Raw genomic sequence first — 14,922 nt, forward strand, 5'->3', positions numbered from 1 at the left:
TTTTATTTCATTCAGCGGTGGAATGATAATCACCTTATTGAAGTTATTTTTCAGGTTCTTCAAAACACAGTCCACAAGGGAACAAAAGATGTGAGCATATAAATGAAGGCGTGAGGAATGGAAGCAACCGATTGCCTCTTGTCCCCACTTATGTGCCCTCCTTTAATATGAAAACAAATACAAAAGCCTAAGACGTGACGTAAAACAAAATATGATGTGGAGTCCGCTATACGATGCTATAATGAGAATATTTGCCAAATGTGTCTGTTTGCGTTCACACATGCAGCTTTTCCTGGAAATATCAGGAGTTTTTCAGGAGTTTTCTGCAAGTGTGAAAGCCCTATAAGAGGCAATTTAGTCTAACTATGGAGCTACAAAACAATCTGGCTTTGCTCAGAGTAATGACGATTTAAGAGATTTCATTATTTATTCCTATTACAAACACCACTGCAACAATATCATTAATAATCATCACAAACTGGTCAGGCCAACAACAGGCAGCAGCACATTATTGTTATTATTATGATTATTATACGAGCTCTCGGAAGAATGATTACATATTAAAGACGTGTGACACAATTATTTATAATTCCCCCTGCAAATAACAACATCACCATGAGGCTGAATTCAAAAGTAGCAAACAAACTAATTAAAATTAATGAATGTCAGATGAGCAGAATGAAGCAATGAAGCTCAGCAGCAGCAGCGGCAGCAGCAGCATGTTGCTCCACTCACCGCAGCAGAAACCCAATCATGTAGAAGTGGAAACTATCCGTCAGTTTTAAATTACATCGTCAAGCAATCTGCGCAGAATGAACAACAGGAAGTTCTTAAATATGAGTTTTGTCTTTCCTAAAAATGCTGCTACAAAAAGACCTGCTTGCTGAGCATGCTCATTCCTGCAATGATACTATTCTGTAACAAAGATGTTTTAATTATTCAGATAAGACATCCTTGCAGCTGTATCACACTGACCACTTCAGTCCAATTAGATAAACATTAATCAGGCATGTTACTAAAAGGTTAACCAGCTGTTACTTTGATTTACCAAGTTAAATTCAGACAAATGTTTGAACTCTTCTTATGAACATAAATATGTTATAATCCAATTTCATGCACTCCCCTTTCACACGTTACCCTCGCAGCGAGGATGTGAGGGGGGCAAGACATTTAGAAGCCCAGGAGGCCTTAACCCAGCAGTAGACGGAGCTCCCCCAACCTACAGAGAGGTGATCGGGCACTACCCAACGTCCCTGCCCAGCCACAACCTGCAGACTGTGTCGTCCCCCACAACCAGCTCCGTCCTCATTCATGTACCGCCTGCTCCGACCTCCACCTCAGCAGCAAGGAAGGGTGGACTACAGGAACCTTTAGGAATACAAAGGAGAAGTCCTTCCTGCATCTTATCCCATCTCCCCCATCCCATTTTTCTTTTTGTAACACAACAATGAGTAAGGTCTTCTACCTGCTTTTTTGTAAAGCGTCTCGAGATAACACTTGATATGAATTGGCACTGCTGTACAAATAATGATTCATTGCTATGATGTAAAAAAGACGGTCTCTCTCTCTCTCTCTCTCCTTAATTTACAAATCTATCCACTGTCCTATCTCTCCAAGAAAAGCAGAAAATGCCCCCGAAAAAAATCTTTAAAAAAAAACAAAAAAACAATGCTGAAATTAAAGACGGCGATCAAAATGAGAGCGCTTGACACTACAGCGACTATGTTTTTAGCCATTATGTCGACGCTACTTGTGATTGGACGTATTCACAGTATCAACAAACAACAACTTCTGACCAGCAGAAAAGAGTATGAAGCAGCTTCTTTACTCATTCAAATCTTCTGTCTGTGATCTCTATTAGAAGAGGAACCTCCATCCTCTACCTGCTGGCTCATTACTGTCTCTCCCATGCATGTTGTCTTTCAGATGTTCACCTCTCCGTGTATTGCATGTGTATGCCACACGTCTATGTGGTTGTTCTATGTGCTGTGCTGCTGTTGTGAGTGTTTGTAAGGAGGATACGTTGTACATGTGATGACTGTGTTTTTCCTTCCTTATGGCCGGTATGTTTGGATATGTTCTTTTAACTTTTTATTGTGCTGTGACTGTTTGGAATGCATTTGGCTGTTGGAAATGTTGGACACTGCTATCTTCTAACTGTGCTGTTTGTCCTTTTAACATCCCCCCCCCCCATAAGAATCTGTTCTTAATGACCTGCCTGGTTAAATAAAGGTCAAATAAAAAGGTTAAGAGTGAACGGGTGAGAAGGCCAAGCTAAAAACGTATGGCTTTCCTTACTATAGTGCTTTCTTGGACTTCAGTACAGTCAGCCTCGCATCTGAGAATCTCTTATTATCAGTCCAATTTATAATATATTCTCGTACTATGGTCCATTTTCAAAGATTTTTTTGACAATTCATTTTTACTGGAAACATAATCTGTTCATGGAAAAAGCAGCACGATAGTGGTGCAAGTAGCCTTGTTGTTAGTGCAGGTGTCCCATGTAAAGAGGCTTTAGTCCTCCAAGCAGGCGACCCAGGTTTGAATCGGAACTGTGGCTCCTTTCCCGCATTCCCCACTCTCTTTCTCTACCAGATTTCTGACTCTAGCCACTGTCTTATCTCTTAAAAAGGCATAAAAAGCCCCCCCCCCCAAAAAACAAAAAAAACAAAAAAAAGACTCTTATCTTAGGCCTCAATAAAGTTTAATTAAAAAAAATATATGGGTCTGAATGTAACCCAGTATACCAAATGTTGTGCAGGTAGTCTATGGCTTGAGTTAAAGAAAAGAAGAAAAAAAAAAACACACACACACACAGACACAGGTGCTCCCAGGGAGGCCAGGAGAGGAGTTTGATGGTGTTTGTAAAATAGATTTTGTTGCTACGTTACGGCAGTACTGAGCTGTTTTGTGGACTCACTGGGGAATGCGTCACCAGCGGTTTCTGAAAGGTACTCATGCTTTGCCCTGCATCCCTGTTTGAATCAAATGCGATCTCCAAAACAGCAGCATCCTGTGTGTCACACCGTTCGGCCTCTGGGTGCACTGATTATTCAATATGATAGAACAAAGCAAACAGCAGCTGAAACTTTTCAACACTGCCACAGGAGGGGGAAGAGGATAAAAATGAAAGTAATGTCTTCATTCTTATGTAGACAGTTTTTCCTGCGGGACAATCGCTCTCATCGCTCTAAAGCTCATGCAGCTTGTCCTGCAGGGAGGGAAGTGGTTAAAAGCCGGTCCAACGGGGCTTCAGTCTAACTGGGAAATTAAATGCATGGCTAGAAGCAGGTCAGGATCAAGAGGGAGAGGGTTTAAGAAAGTAGGTAAAGGGAGGGGAGATCATATGGACATCTGTTTTGAGTTTCCACACATTTAGAGCAACGTGGAATTCAATTAGACAGGCAGAAAACCCTTTTACCTCTGGAATCCTGCCAACTGCTACTGGTCCGCTTGTATGCAATTCTGCTTCATGAAAATGGAGAGGAGGCAGAAAAGAAGGGACGCAGAAAAAAATAATCAAAACTTCACTCAGGAATTTTAAAGTCCCATCAACACATTTTGCATTTCTACCCCGTGTCTCGCAATCACAAAAGTTAAACCGATAACAGATCAGATTCTGGGTCACTACTGAAGTAAACAGACAAACTGTGTAGATCCTTTTTAAGTTTCTTTTGTGATCGAAGTTGAAAGAAACGATGTGCAGATGTTAATTTCCTTCTCTCAATTAAAAATAATGCTTGCTTGTTGTACACAAGCAGCTTCAGTTCAGCTAAGTAACTCCACTTTGATAGTTCCTGGGTTGTCAGAAAGTACCATCAAACAGCTGTATAGAATCACAACTCACCAAGGTATCTGCTATGTTCACAGCGCGGCCTGTTACTAGGATCATCGTGCTATTAAATCAACCTTTGAAACTTTGAATTAAATGTGGAAAAATTACATATTGTTACACTGTAAATTTCCCCATTGTGGGATAAATAAAGGATTATCTTATCTTTAAAAATGTATTATTGTGTTCATAAATGTTTTGTACTTACATTAAGCAAAGACTGATAATGCACTGTGTAAATGTGTGTTATTTTTAAACGGTGTCAATACTGTTATTCATGTATTCATATTCATGTAAATATATACCATGAGATAGGGCTGTGCTCCAAAAATCGATATGGCAATTTATCGTCATGTGCTCCTTGTAAATACATGTATCGATGTATTACAGAATCGATACCGCTGCAAAGCTGTGTTGACAGTTGACCTATGGTGCAGTTCACAATAACAAAAAAAGGATTTAAATATTTGAGCGTATCTCTAGGATCTCCGAGGAGCTCAAGTGAAGTGTTTATAGTTGTAGGATCCTTAATATGCCTCTGCTGTTAATCTGCTCAGCTGTTAAAGTGAATTCTGTGAAGGACGTGGTCATTATCCAAGATCAGAGTGTATCATGATACATATGGTATTGTGGGGTTGTGGAAAATACCCCAGCCCTACAATCAGAGCTCTTTGCTGTTTTTTTATTGATGCCACAGAAGGAACAATGATTGTTAACTTTTAAGAGTCTCAAATTTAGAGTAGAAAATTAGAAATGCAGTTTAAGTTCTACTGTAGGAATTATTTTGATGATTTGCAAAATCCAAAATAATTGACCTAATTTCTAACCTACATTTCTTACCCTCTGTGCTATTAATGGGAATCGACAACCAGTGCCTACATTGGTATTAATATTCAGATTGATGTATCTGAGTTGTCTTGAAATACGTCATATATACTTCATGTTCCTGCTATCTGTAAAACCTAAATGTAATGTAAGTTCTTTTGAAACTATTGAGGTTTTTACTTAAGATCCATTTCAACAGGCGTATGTAAACAACAGTGTTACCACGCCTTACATCGCATGGAGCCTTATGAAGTTATATATATACATTTTGTAGCCTACATCCATTCAGATTACGTAAAGAAATTCACTCTCCCACTTCCAGTAAAGGTTAAAAAAACTGTTCTCTACCCTTACTTTGCTTTAATTGTCTTTAAATTACTTTTTACATTAAAGTTAAGTCATTCACATGCTGTTGAAACAGCTGTTCTTTGTAACCTAGAGGTCTTAACAACATCCATGGACCTACATTACCCTGGTCATCTTTAGACTGTCTGACCTTTAAATCAACAACGAAAAAAAAATCATTCTTCAATGGTTCATGATCTCTTCAAAACTGCCTGAGGTGAACAAGAGTTCAGCATCATGTCCTGCGTCTCAGTCCACATAAAACCTGCAATGCTGCAAGAACTCATCAGCAGTCACAAACCACAGCTGAGTTTAGCTATAACGTTATCAGCCCAGAGCTCTTATCTGATGCTACTGTTCTCACCAAACCAAACCAAACCAATGGAAAAAGTGCCTTAAACCTTTCAACATGGCCAGCAGGGGGCGACCCCTCTGGTTACAAAAATAATTGTGATTGTACAGGATTGACTGAGAAAATGACCCTTCACAAGTTAGACTTAGTCCAACATTTTCAGAGTTGTAGGAGAAGCGTCAAGGACATTCGAGGTTTAAGAGTAAAACTAGAAAAATACTGAGTCCGCACACCAGACGCTGCTCCAAATTAAATCAAATGGAATGGAATAATCACCACATTTAACGTTTTGGTCCCTCGCCCGTCATCTGACATGACATCAGTCATAAAAGTCAAATTAGCTGCAAACTTTTACAGAGTCCCAAGTAATTGGGAGTATCACCAAACAGACACCTGTCTTAAGTGTAAACAAAAACTCATCCCACTTTTTTGCACTGATGTGACGTCCGCTTCAAACCTTCAGGCAAACATTAGCAAAGGTTACCGGGTTCGGCCAACATTGCATTTCTTACAGACTTGAGAAAACTCAGCGTATTCCTTGGAGTTGAGTTCAAGCATAAGAAAGTGCATTATCTTGGGATCTCACATAAACAGCGGTGGTCGCACTGAGAGACGAGCGGGGTCCTATGTAAACAGGGGAGGACACATATTCTTAAAAACCAACAGTATGGTGAGCGAAGAACAACAAATACAGCAGCTCGTTCCCACACGCTCACATCAACACATCCAATGACAATGTGGCTTCAGCAGAAAATACAAATAGATGCAGGGTCACATGCCATTCACGCAGAAAAACTAAACTATCAGACTGCTTTCTGCTTAGATAACCAAACATGAGAATCGCAAAAGAAACACAAGGATGCGGGGGGAAAAAAGTGAAATCCTACATCCTTTTTCCGGTGGTCAACACATTCTTTACACACTGTAGTTTTATCTGATTTATCGGTTGAAAGACTTTTGATGCACTATAATGGGTTTCTGGAGCACATGGTCTTCCTCTGTAAACATTTAAAATTAGACTAACTACCCATAATTCTGAAAGAATATAAAATCTAATATGTAAGGATGTAGCCTCTCAAAGAGTATGAGCATTATCCTGAAACGTTAACGGCCATTATTCTTGTGAGAAGGTGGAAGCTCGTGAAGAATTTGGCCATTCAACCCCCAAATGTGGACAATTCAGCTCCAGTGTGAATAACAGCAAACGATCCACGGCCACTTTACCCGAGCTTACAACGTCCTCAGTGGCGATTCTAGAGTCTGTTGGGGCCCTATAGGCAACGATCATTTGGGGGCCCCTACAACAAGCGGTCATCACCATCATGTCTGCCGGTGTCCTGACGATTACTCCTCTTTTTTTTCCCTGTTTCTTTTCTCTCTCCTGTAGACAGATAATACATGCAACACATAGCAGGGCAACAAGAGTGAGTGCTGTCAGATGGGGCCCCCTAAGGGAGGTTTCCTTTATTCTGAAATATTTGCACATTTTGGAGCACTGCTTTGGTTTAAGTTTGTCAGCCCTCAGTGCCTGCCTTGCCTGTTGACAAGCAGCGCCCCTGGTTTTGGCTTGTTTGATGCTTATCTTTTTGTTGTGACCTGCAGGATAGATGAGATGGGAGGACGAAAAACAAGCAAGTAATACTCACAACGTTCATCAACCAGCACCAGGTTATGATACAGACAGGAAATAGCGAGCAAATTGGTCAACAAGAGGGATTACTCGGGACAGTGGGAGTAGGAGTTCACAAAGCAGTGAGGCATAGAGAAGGAACTTTCATTGTATTCAATGATGCACTATGATGCAGAAATCTGCACCGAACGATCCCAAAGTAGTCACATTGGTCAACCAGCACGTTCAGATCCTTCATCAGCTTTATGTGCTGCTGACATGAAAGGTGATCGCACAGTCAAGGGGCTGTGTCCCAATTCACTGACTGCATCCTTCGAAGGGCACCTTTGAACACTGATGATGTCACAAAGGCTGCCTTATTTCAACAGCTCATTCAAACGCGGCTGACAAATGCATCCCAGACCACGGAGGATCCATCTGGTGCATCTTTAGTGGCCCAACATATCCCATGATTCAATTTAAGTAATTGATTTCAACTCAGTCAAATAGCTAAACTAATAACATAAGGAGCCTAGAAACTGTAAGTTACATTTAAAGTTGAATGGTAGCTTGCTCTGGTGCAGCTGTCAAGGTTGCTCGGCGACAGGGACACTGCTGCTGGCAGATTCCACGTTTGCCACGTTACATCCGCGCTGTGCACTCCAGAACTTATCATGCCCTCTCTAGTCAACGCTCGTGTTTCTGCTGCACGCGCCCCGATCTGTCTCCGGCGCGTACCAGAAGCAACCTTCACGCTTTGCTCTGCTTCCAGATATGCGCCGACGGAGCCCGCAAGCTCACATCAGAACAGATCAGATCAACCCGGACAGGAAGTCATAGAGCATCTGGTCAACCTCAAAATAAAACACAAAATCCAGACTCCTTATCGTATATCCCATCACTTTATCAAGTTTATGTCAAAACAGATTACAGCTGAACATCAGATCAACCAAGGAAAGGGAGAGTCACTTGTTGTTTGCATGTTGTTCTCTTTGTGATCTTGCAGTATGGGACCAAAAGTAAAACAGAGTTCATAACTGCACATGCATTCATACTTTTAGCAAAAGAGTGTGTGAACCATCTCATTATGGGGAGTTCCTCAGATGCTCAGACATAAACAAAAGGGAACTACTTTCTCATTCTGACATCTACATAAAAAGAGTCTAAAGGAGCTATGTTGTGAGAGAGAGGCTTTATGAACAGCACAAGGCCTGACGAAAAAAAAAAAACCAGTTAATTAAATAAACAGCCAAAACAATGCAGCCAGAGTGAGGAGCTACTGTGTTACACAAAAACACACAGAAAACACGACACAGCGCACAGTTCAGGGTTAATAATCCTGAGATGTAGTACTCAGCAGACAAGGCAATTAAGCGTACTCTTAACTAATGGTGGAAAATTAAACCCATTTGCGTGAACGCCTTTTATTACACACTGAGTCCACCAGCCCAAAAGAAAGGCTTGCAGAGTAATATTGGGGAGGTTGTAAAAATCTACCAGCGATATTCGGATTATATGAGGAAAAATGTAGCTCAGCAGCACATTAAAACAATATCCCCTGAAACCCTGGACTCTAAGCTTATTACACGTCCTAATGGAGTAAAACAAACCACCTGAAATGGGTCTTTCCAAAGCCAAAAGCAAACACCCTTTTGTTCTCCAAATCAGCTTAGATTTCATGCATTTTACATCAGTTCATGGTAAAAAAAAAAAATAATCAGTACTTACTATAGTACATTTCCGCGGTTAGAAGTGTGCTGCAAAGCCAACTTTAAAAGGCTGAGAGTAGAATTTAATTAGCAGAATATCTAAGCTGTTTCTTACAGATTGCATGAACCACACATTTCAAAAAAACATCCCCTGGGTCTTGAGTCCTGAGGAGAAATACTATAATAGAACATTTTAATCACTCGTGGTCATCAGAGGCGTTGCTTGTCAACAAGCAAGGCAGGCAACTGCTTGGGGGCCTCAGGCCAGTAAAAGGGCCCCGAGGGCTGACAAAGTTAAGCACAGCAGTGGCTGAAAATGTGCAGATATTTGATGAAAGTTGGAAACCTCCTTAAGAAGGCCCCGTCTGACAGCCCTCCCTCTAACAAAGTGACCGAAGAAAAAGGAATTATCCGTCTGGGAGTGGACGCTGCGTCATTACTTACATTTCTCACACCAGAAAAAAAGAAGGATAAAGTCCCCTTGTAAACGCTGATAATAGTTACTATTATTTAAAACATAAAAGGTGTTGAACACTGGTTGGAGGGCCCTTTTAAAATTCTGCCTCGGGCCCCAACAGACTTAAGAATCGCCACTGTTGGTCATCTTTTAAGCTCCTGTAATGAACTTTTGGTTTGCGTCTGTTTTTGCGCCCCCCTGGTGAAAAAGCGATTCCTCTCATTTCTTTGCTGATCCCTCATGTAGATAATTATGTAAATCATTCTGCAGTCACACATAGATGCATCTGTTTGAATTTCTTCCTGTTTGGACTGTTTTGGAATCGGATTAGTTTGTAAACATGCAATAGAGCAAAAACTGTGGTTATCTCGTCTGCACGCCTTAAGAGCAACAAGCCAGCTGATACAGTTTCCATGGTAACCAACAGTATGGCCAAGCGTTTGTCTGCATATTACTAGCTCAAGTAAAAAATTAATAGAAGAAAGATGCTATGCATATTTTAGATTTGATCTTCTTGCATGTATTAAGGTTTCTTGATAATATTATATTATCTTTGGGTTTTTTATGCACCAAAACAAAAAGACAAATTCCTTGAATGTGTAAAACCGAGATTATATACTCTGAAATTGTCATAAAGTTGTTTCAGGTTTGTTTGAAGAGTGTGCATCCAACTTGACAAACTGATCATTTAAAAAAGAAAAATAATAACTCAATTTATTTTGTGCAACAATGCCCTACATCTTCCTCAGGAGATGATCACACCTGACGGGGCTTCTATGAGCACCTTTTTTTTTTTTTACTCTCCCAAATCCCCATCTGCTCTGGCCAGCTTCTTTTCTTGTTAACTCTTCTCAGCCAGGGGCAGCCAGTAGCCTAATAGTTAGTGCATGCGCCCCATGTACGGAGACTGCGGTCCTCTAGGCAGGCGGCCTGGGTTCGAATCTGACCTGTGGCTCCTTTCCTGCATGTCACTCCCACCCTCTTTCTCCTTCCACAATTTCTGACTCTGTCCACTGTCCTGTTTTTCAAATAAAAAGGCATAAAAAGCCCCAAAATAAAAAAAAACTTTCAAAGATCTGTTTGGTTACTTTAAAGGGCATCGAATGCTTCAAACAATGTTGCAGACAACATCTGAAGTGTTTAAACTTGAAACAAGTTCCAAACATCCCTTTCATCATTAGATCTCTTTGTGGCTGCATACAACTCCCTCACAAATATGTTTCCAAGTAGTCTTTGTTTTGGTGTTTTTCACTTTCTTGTATGCACAAGATGTGACATTACAAGCTTGTAGAAGTAATTCACCATGCGTGAAGTTGTGGCGATAGTGCCTTTTTCCCATGTTGGCCCTAGAGACTGTGAACATATGAGAAACTATTTTCCAGCTACATCACGGCGCTGCTTAATGGGTCTGCTAAAAGTGCAGGGTACTTATTAACACGTTCATTAGAGCAACTGCTTGTTATCCTATTTCACAGGGAAAACGAGTAGCAGCAGCAGAAAGCTTAAAGGGGAATAGCCAAGTTCTGCTGTGCGTTTTTGCGCACAGTGAAAGCGTCGAATCCAAGTTGTCTGCGCGGGCAATTCGAAGATTTTACATTCAAAAAAACATTTCTCTACATACCTGTTTCCATACAAAGCTGTCCACTCCGTTTAACATCCAAGAAACAGCCACATGAACGGCAGAAAGAATAACTCCAGTGATGACTGCCGCGCGCATCCTGACGGGCAGGAGAGTGTAGATGACATGGATGAAGAACACAGTCCACCAAATCCCCTCTGAGGCACTTCTGGGCTGCACAAGCAGCACTCCAATCACCTGGATCACGAGCACCACCAGGATGACCACATAGCACACGATCCACATATGGTCCTGGTGAAACGCGTTCCTGTTGCAGACCACCATGAGCACGAGTGTGAGGAAGATGGTCACGGAAAACACCACCGCGTACGTGATGCTCGGCTTCCCGGCGCCACTGGAGCAGTGGAAGCCCAGCATGACCGTGAAGACCAGCACCAGCACGGCCATGAGCATAGTCAGACTGCTCTGGTTTAGGCGGAAAAAGTAGCGCTGGTAGAGCCGCTCCAACTTCTCCGACTGGAATTTCTTGGATTTGAAAATGTGCATGACGCTGGTGCAGCACGCCACCAAAGAAAAGTTCACTTCGGGCATGGCCTCCTCCTCGTCGCTCCTCGGCTTGGCCCTCCGCTCGTCCAGACCCAGCTCCACGGACTTGGGTCTCACCTCCCCGTCTGGACGCTTCGGGGACGAGCGTTTGTTGTCTCGGCTCTCCTCGCCATGGTCCTGCCAAGCTGACCTGGACCTGAAGCTGACCCTGCTGACAGTGGTGGAGGCTTTGCCGGGCTGCCGGTGGTCCAGATCATCCTCGTCCCTCCACCTACTGTTGGTCCGAGTGAGCTTCTTGCGAGGGGATCTGGCCGAGTATGGGCACCCGTTGGCCACAGACTCAGACTCTCCCCAAGCTGATCTGTGCTCGGTCCCTCCCCTCAGCCCGGGCGCACCGATTCCGGGTGGGCTGACACTGTTTGATCTGGACATCGCGGATAACAGGAGGCAGAAGCAGAAGAAGATAACTCTGCAGGGAAAGTTTAATCCACTAAAAAAAAATAATGTCCGGAAACTATTTAGGGCTCATAAAATGTCTGCTATGAGTTGATTCTCCCATCCTGGACACTTGAAATACGAAAAAAACACAAACTATCACGGTTTAATTTCTCACTATAAGAGGCAAAAAACAATTCTGTTATATTTAAAAACCGAGGTGAGAATACCCAAAGCAATAACCAGGAGCGGTGAAACGATCTGGGATTAAAAACAATTGTGCAAAAGTCACAGGGGAGACACTTTCACCACGAGAGGAGGGACACGTTATGTCCAGGTGGACTTGGCTCTACATCATTGGGCCCAATTAACAGCCATCCATGGAGAGATGATATAAAGCCATTACACAACTCGACTCGTCCCCACAGATCACAGCACACCATCATCAATTACATCTGCGGACATGTTTCCTGCTCGCGTGGTTTTGCGGTTTGAGGGCGCAAAAAAAAAAAAAAAAAAAAAAAGATGGAGTTGTCGGGAAAAAGAAAGAAAAAAAAAGGTAAATCCCATGTTGATGGAGCATATTCATCCCGATGCACCTGTGTTGGAGCCTGCACGGCGGTGGGAGCCTCACGTTTCGCGAAAAAGCATCATCACGAACCTCGCACTCACTATGCGATGGCTTGATGGGAGCGGAGGAAGAAAACTCAGCCGTTCCTTCTCCTCCTCTTAATCGCCCCCTGCCAGTTACAAAAAGCAGCTCCTTGGTCCATGGTGAAGCGGCAACGGTCAATATCTCGTCAACCTCTGCAAGGGATCGAAGTCCAACAGCTGTCCATCACTGTTCAATCCCCCAGAGAGAGCGACTCCTCATTTGATTTGCAGCCAGACTCCGCGCGTCAGCCGATCCACCCAAACGCAGCGGAATCATTTCACAAAGTGTGCTCTCCGGTGCCACATCGTGCTCCCGCGACCTCGGTGTGATGCTCCGCTCGGTGTCTGTTTGGAGCGTGGCATCACAACATATTTACCGCTGATCACTGCTTCAGTGGACATTCAACCAAGTGTGCTTCCTGCAGGCCGCCTCTCCGCTGCGCTGCCATTGGAGAAGGAGAAGGGGGTGAGTCATGCGTTGACGCGTTTTCATTGGACAACAGGCCTGCCAATCTATCTCGCAGGGGCTGCGCGACCCCAAGGGATGCTTTCGATGAATGGGCGGGTCTATCCGCACAGCTGGATGATCCTCACACACCCCCATAAAGTCACACACACCTTCTTCGGTGCGCTGCAGTCCTCCACCGGTCCCATTTCCAATCGAGCTCTCCTCTCAAAAATCTGGGAGTTCCTTGTCCAACAAGAAAACCTTAAATAGAAACCTTTCTGTCCACTCAGAATAATTTTAGTGGGACTGGGATCAGATTTTCTGATCTGTTCTGCCCCATAAGCAACATAGCCTAATGTCCCAGATGAAAGCATAAAACAGTTAAAGGAGTATAGGCTATATATTTGCACCTTTCAGCAAAAGAAAAAGAAACACAAAACCATTAAGACTTTTTCTACGGAAGTCCTAAGTGGACATGCATCCATACATTTTATATGACCGTAAAATCAGTTAGGATATTTAAGTCACACAGGTAGGACCAGACTGTTTTTTGAGGGTCTCCAGGAGGTGAAAAGGGTTCAACTTTATTCCTGTGATGAATTCTATCCCATTCAGCAAAAATCCCAATGTGCTGTTTCTGCAGCTGTGTAGGTCTTTCTAATCCAGATCACTTCCTGAGCACTGCCGAGGTGCCCTTGAGCAAGTCACTGACCCCCCCACCGTCAGCTCAGCTGCCCCGCTGTGGGCAGCTCCCTCACTCTGGCATCTCTCCATTAGTGCATGTCCATAGGATCCTGTTTGTGCGTGTGTATATTTCAGCCTATGTGTGTGTTGCATGACTTGAGTGTAAAAGCAGAAATTTCCCCTTAGCTGGTTTCAATAAAGTAAATCTTGATGTTATGACAGTGCAGATTATATTTATCACAAATTTTTGTATTATGTTCTAAATGGTTGAATCATAATAACCCTCTTTTTGTTTGCTTTACAGAAATGGCTTGTACATTTCATCAGGCTTCTAAGAGCCCTGTCACTTGAGGAGAAGGGGGTAGAAAGACTAACTCCTGACATTTTGGACCAATGTTTGGGTCTTCAACTGTACTTGGTGGCAGTCAGCGGTCATTTCCATACTAAAAAAAGAAACGTGTCTCCTTTAAGTTGACTCTGTGTGCTAATGAAGGTAATTTAGAGGCATGTGACGAGCAGCCTCGTGTGTCTTCTGTGACTGCCTCACCTCCAGCTGAATTCAGCTTTTTCCCCCCTTTTAGAAATCATCATGGGTGAAACTGTGTTCAGAGAGAGAACAGGAGCTTCCATTCAGCTCTGTGCTTATTATATGAAGAGGGGAACTCAGATATAAATCAGATTCAAATTGATCTAGATTCAAGCCATGTTGCTTGTTTTCTCTGCTTGTCTTATGACTGCTTGCTGCTGCCCGTTATCTATGCTCTCTCACACAAACCTAAATGGATTCATGTTGAATAATATGAGACGGTAGAGATATGTAACCATATTAAACCAACAAAAACAATCTTTATAATGTAGAAAATCTGACTCATTCAGGAAACCATTGAGTTATTGACCTTTTTCTAACCGTCCCAGAACATTTTTAGGTAATGTCCAAAAATAAGAAACCCAACAATACCATATTATCATGATACTTTGGTCAAGAGAACCTGATATCGTGTGATAAAATAAATCACAGTGTTTGTGTCCTCGAAGAAACTGTGTCAACATTACATATGTCTACTTTTCAGCCTTGTCCTTAATAAGCTGTCAGAAATATTGCATGCAAGTATGCAATCCCTCGAGCAACTGGGGGATTTGAAAGGAATTTACTGTTATTGGGGGGAAAAAACAGAGAGCTGTCTCCTTAACCATAGACTGTATAAAACATGGAAGTAGTTTCTGTTACATCACTGATTGGTTTCTGAAGAGGCATTATGAAGCCCTAAATGGCAGTTGCCATATTAGAAATGTTATCTCAGTCTAAACTTGGAGCAATCTAGAAACAGGAAAAGAGGCGGAGCTGAGGTGGGCCTTAAGCCTCCTGCCATATAGTTATGCTGCATTCATGTGATTTCAGTTTGGAAAGTTGCCCCCCATATTTTGCTCATTCGTATATTTTGCCCCC

The 14,922-nt window shown here is 42.5% G+C and overlaps 1 protein-coding gene across 1 annotated transcript in view; it reads right to left on the bottom strand.

Moving 5' to 3' along the window:
- adcy5 (adenylate cyclase 5) overlaps positions 1-12,804 on the bottom strand; it is a 73,150-nt gene extending 60,346 nt beyond the window's left edge. The window contains exon 1 of the mRNA XM_065962044.1: positions 10,751-12,804. Coding sequence (XP_065818116.1) covers positions 10,751-11,686 — 936 coding nt within the window. The 5' untranslated portion in view covers positions 11,687-12,804. The remainder of the gene's footprint in view (positions 1-10,750) is intronic.
- Between the last annotated feature and the right edge of the window lie 2,118 nt (positions 12,805-14,922).

The sequence above is a fragment of the Labrus bergylta genome, chromosome 13, assembly GCF_963930695.1.
Source record: "Labrus bergylta chromosome 13, fLabBer1.1, whole genome shotgun sequence".
NCBI lineage: Eukaryota > Metazoa > Chordata > Actinopteri > Labriformes > Labridae > Labrus > Labrus bergylta.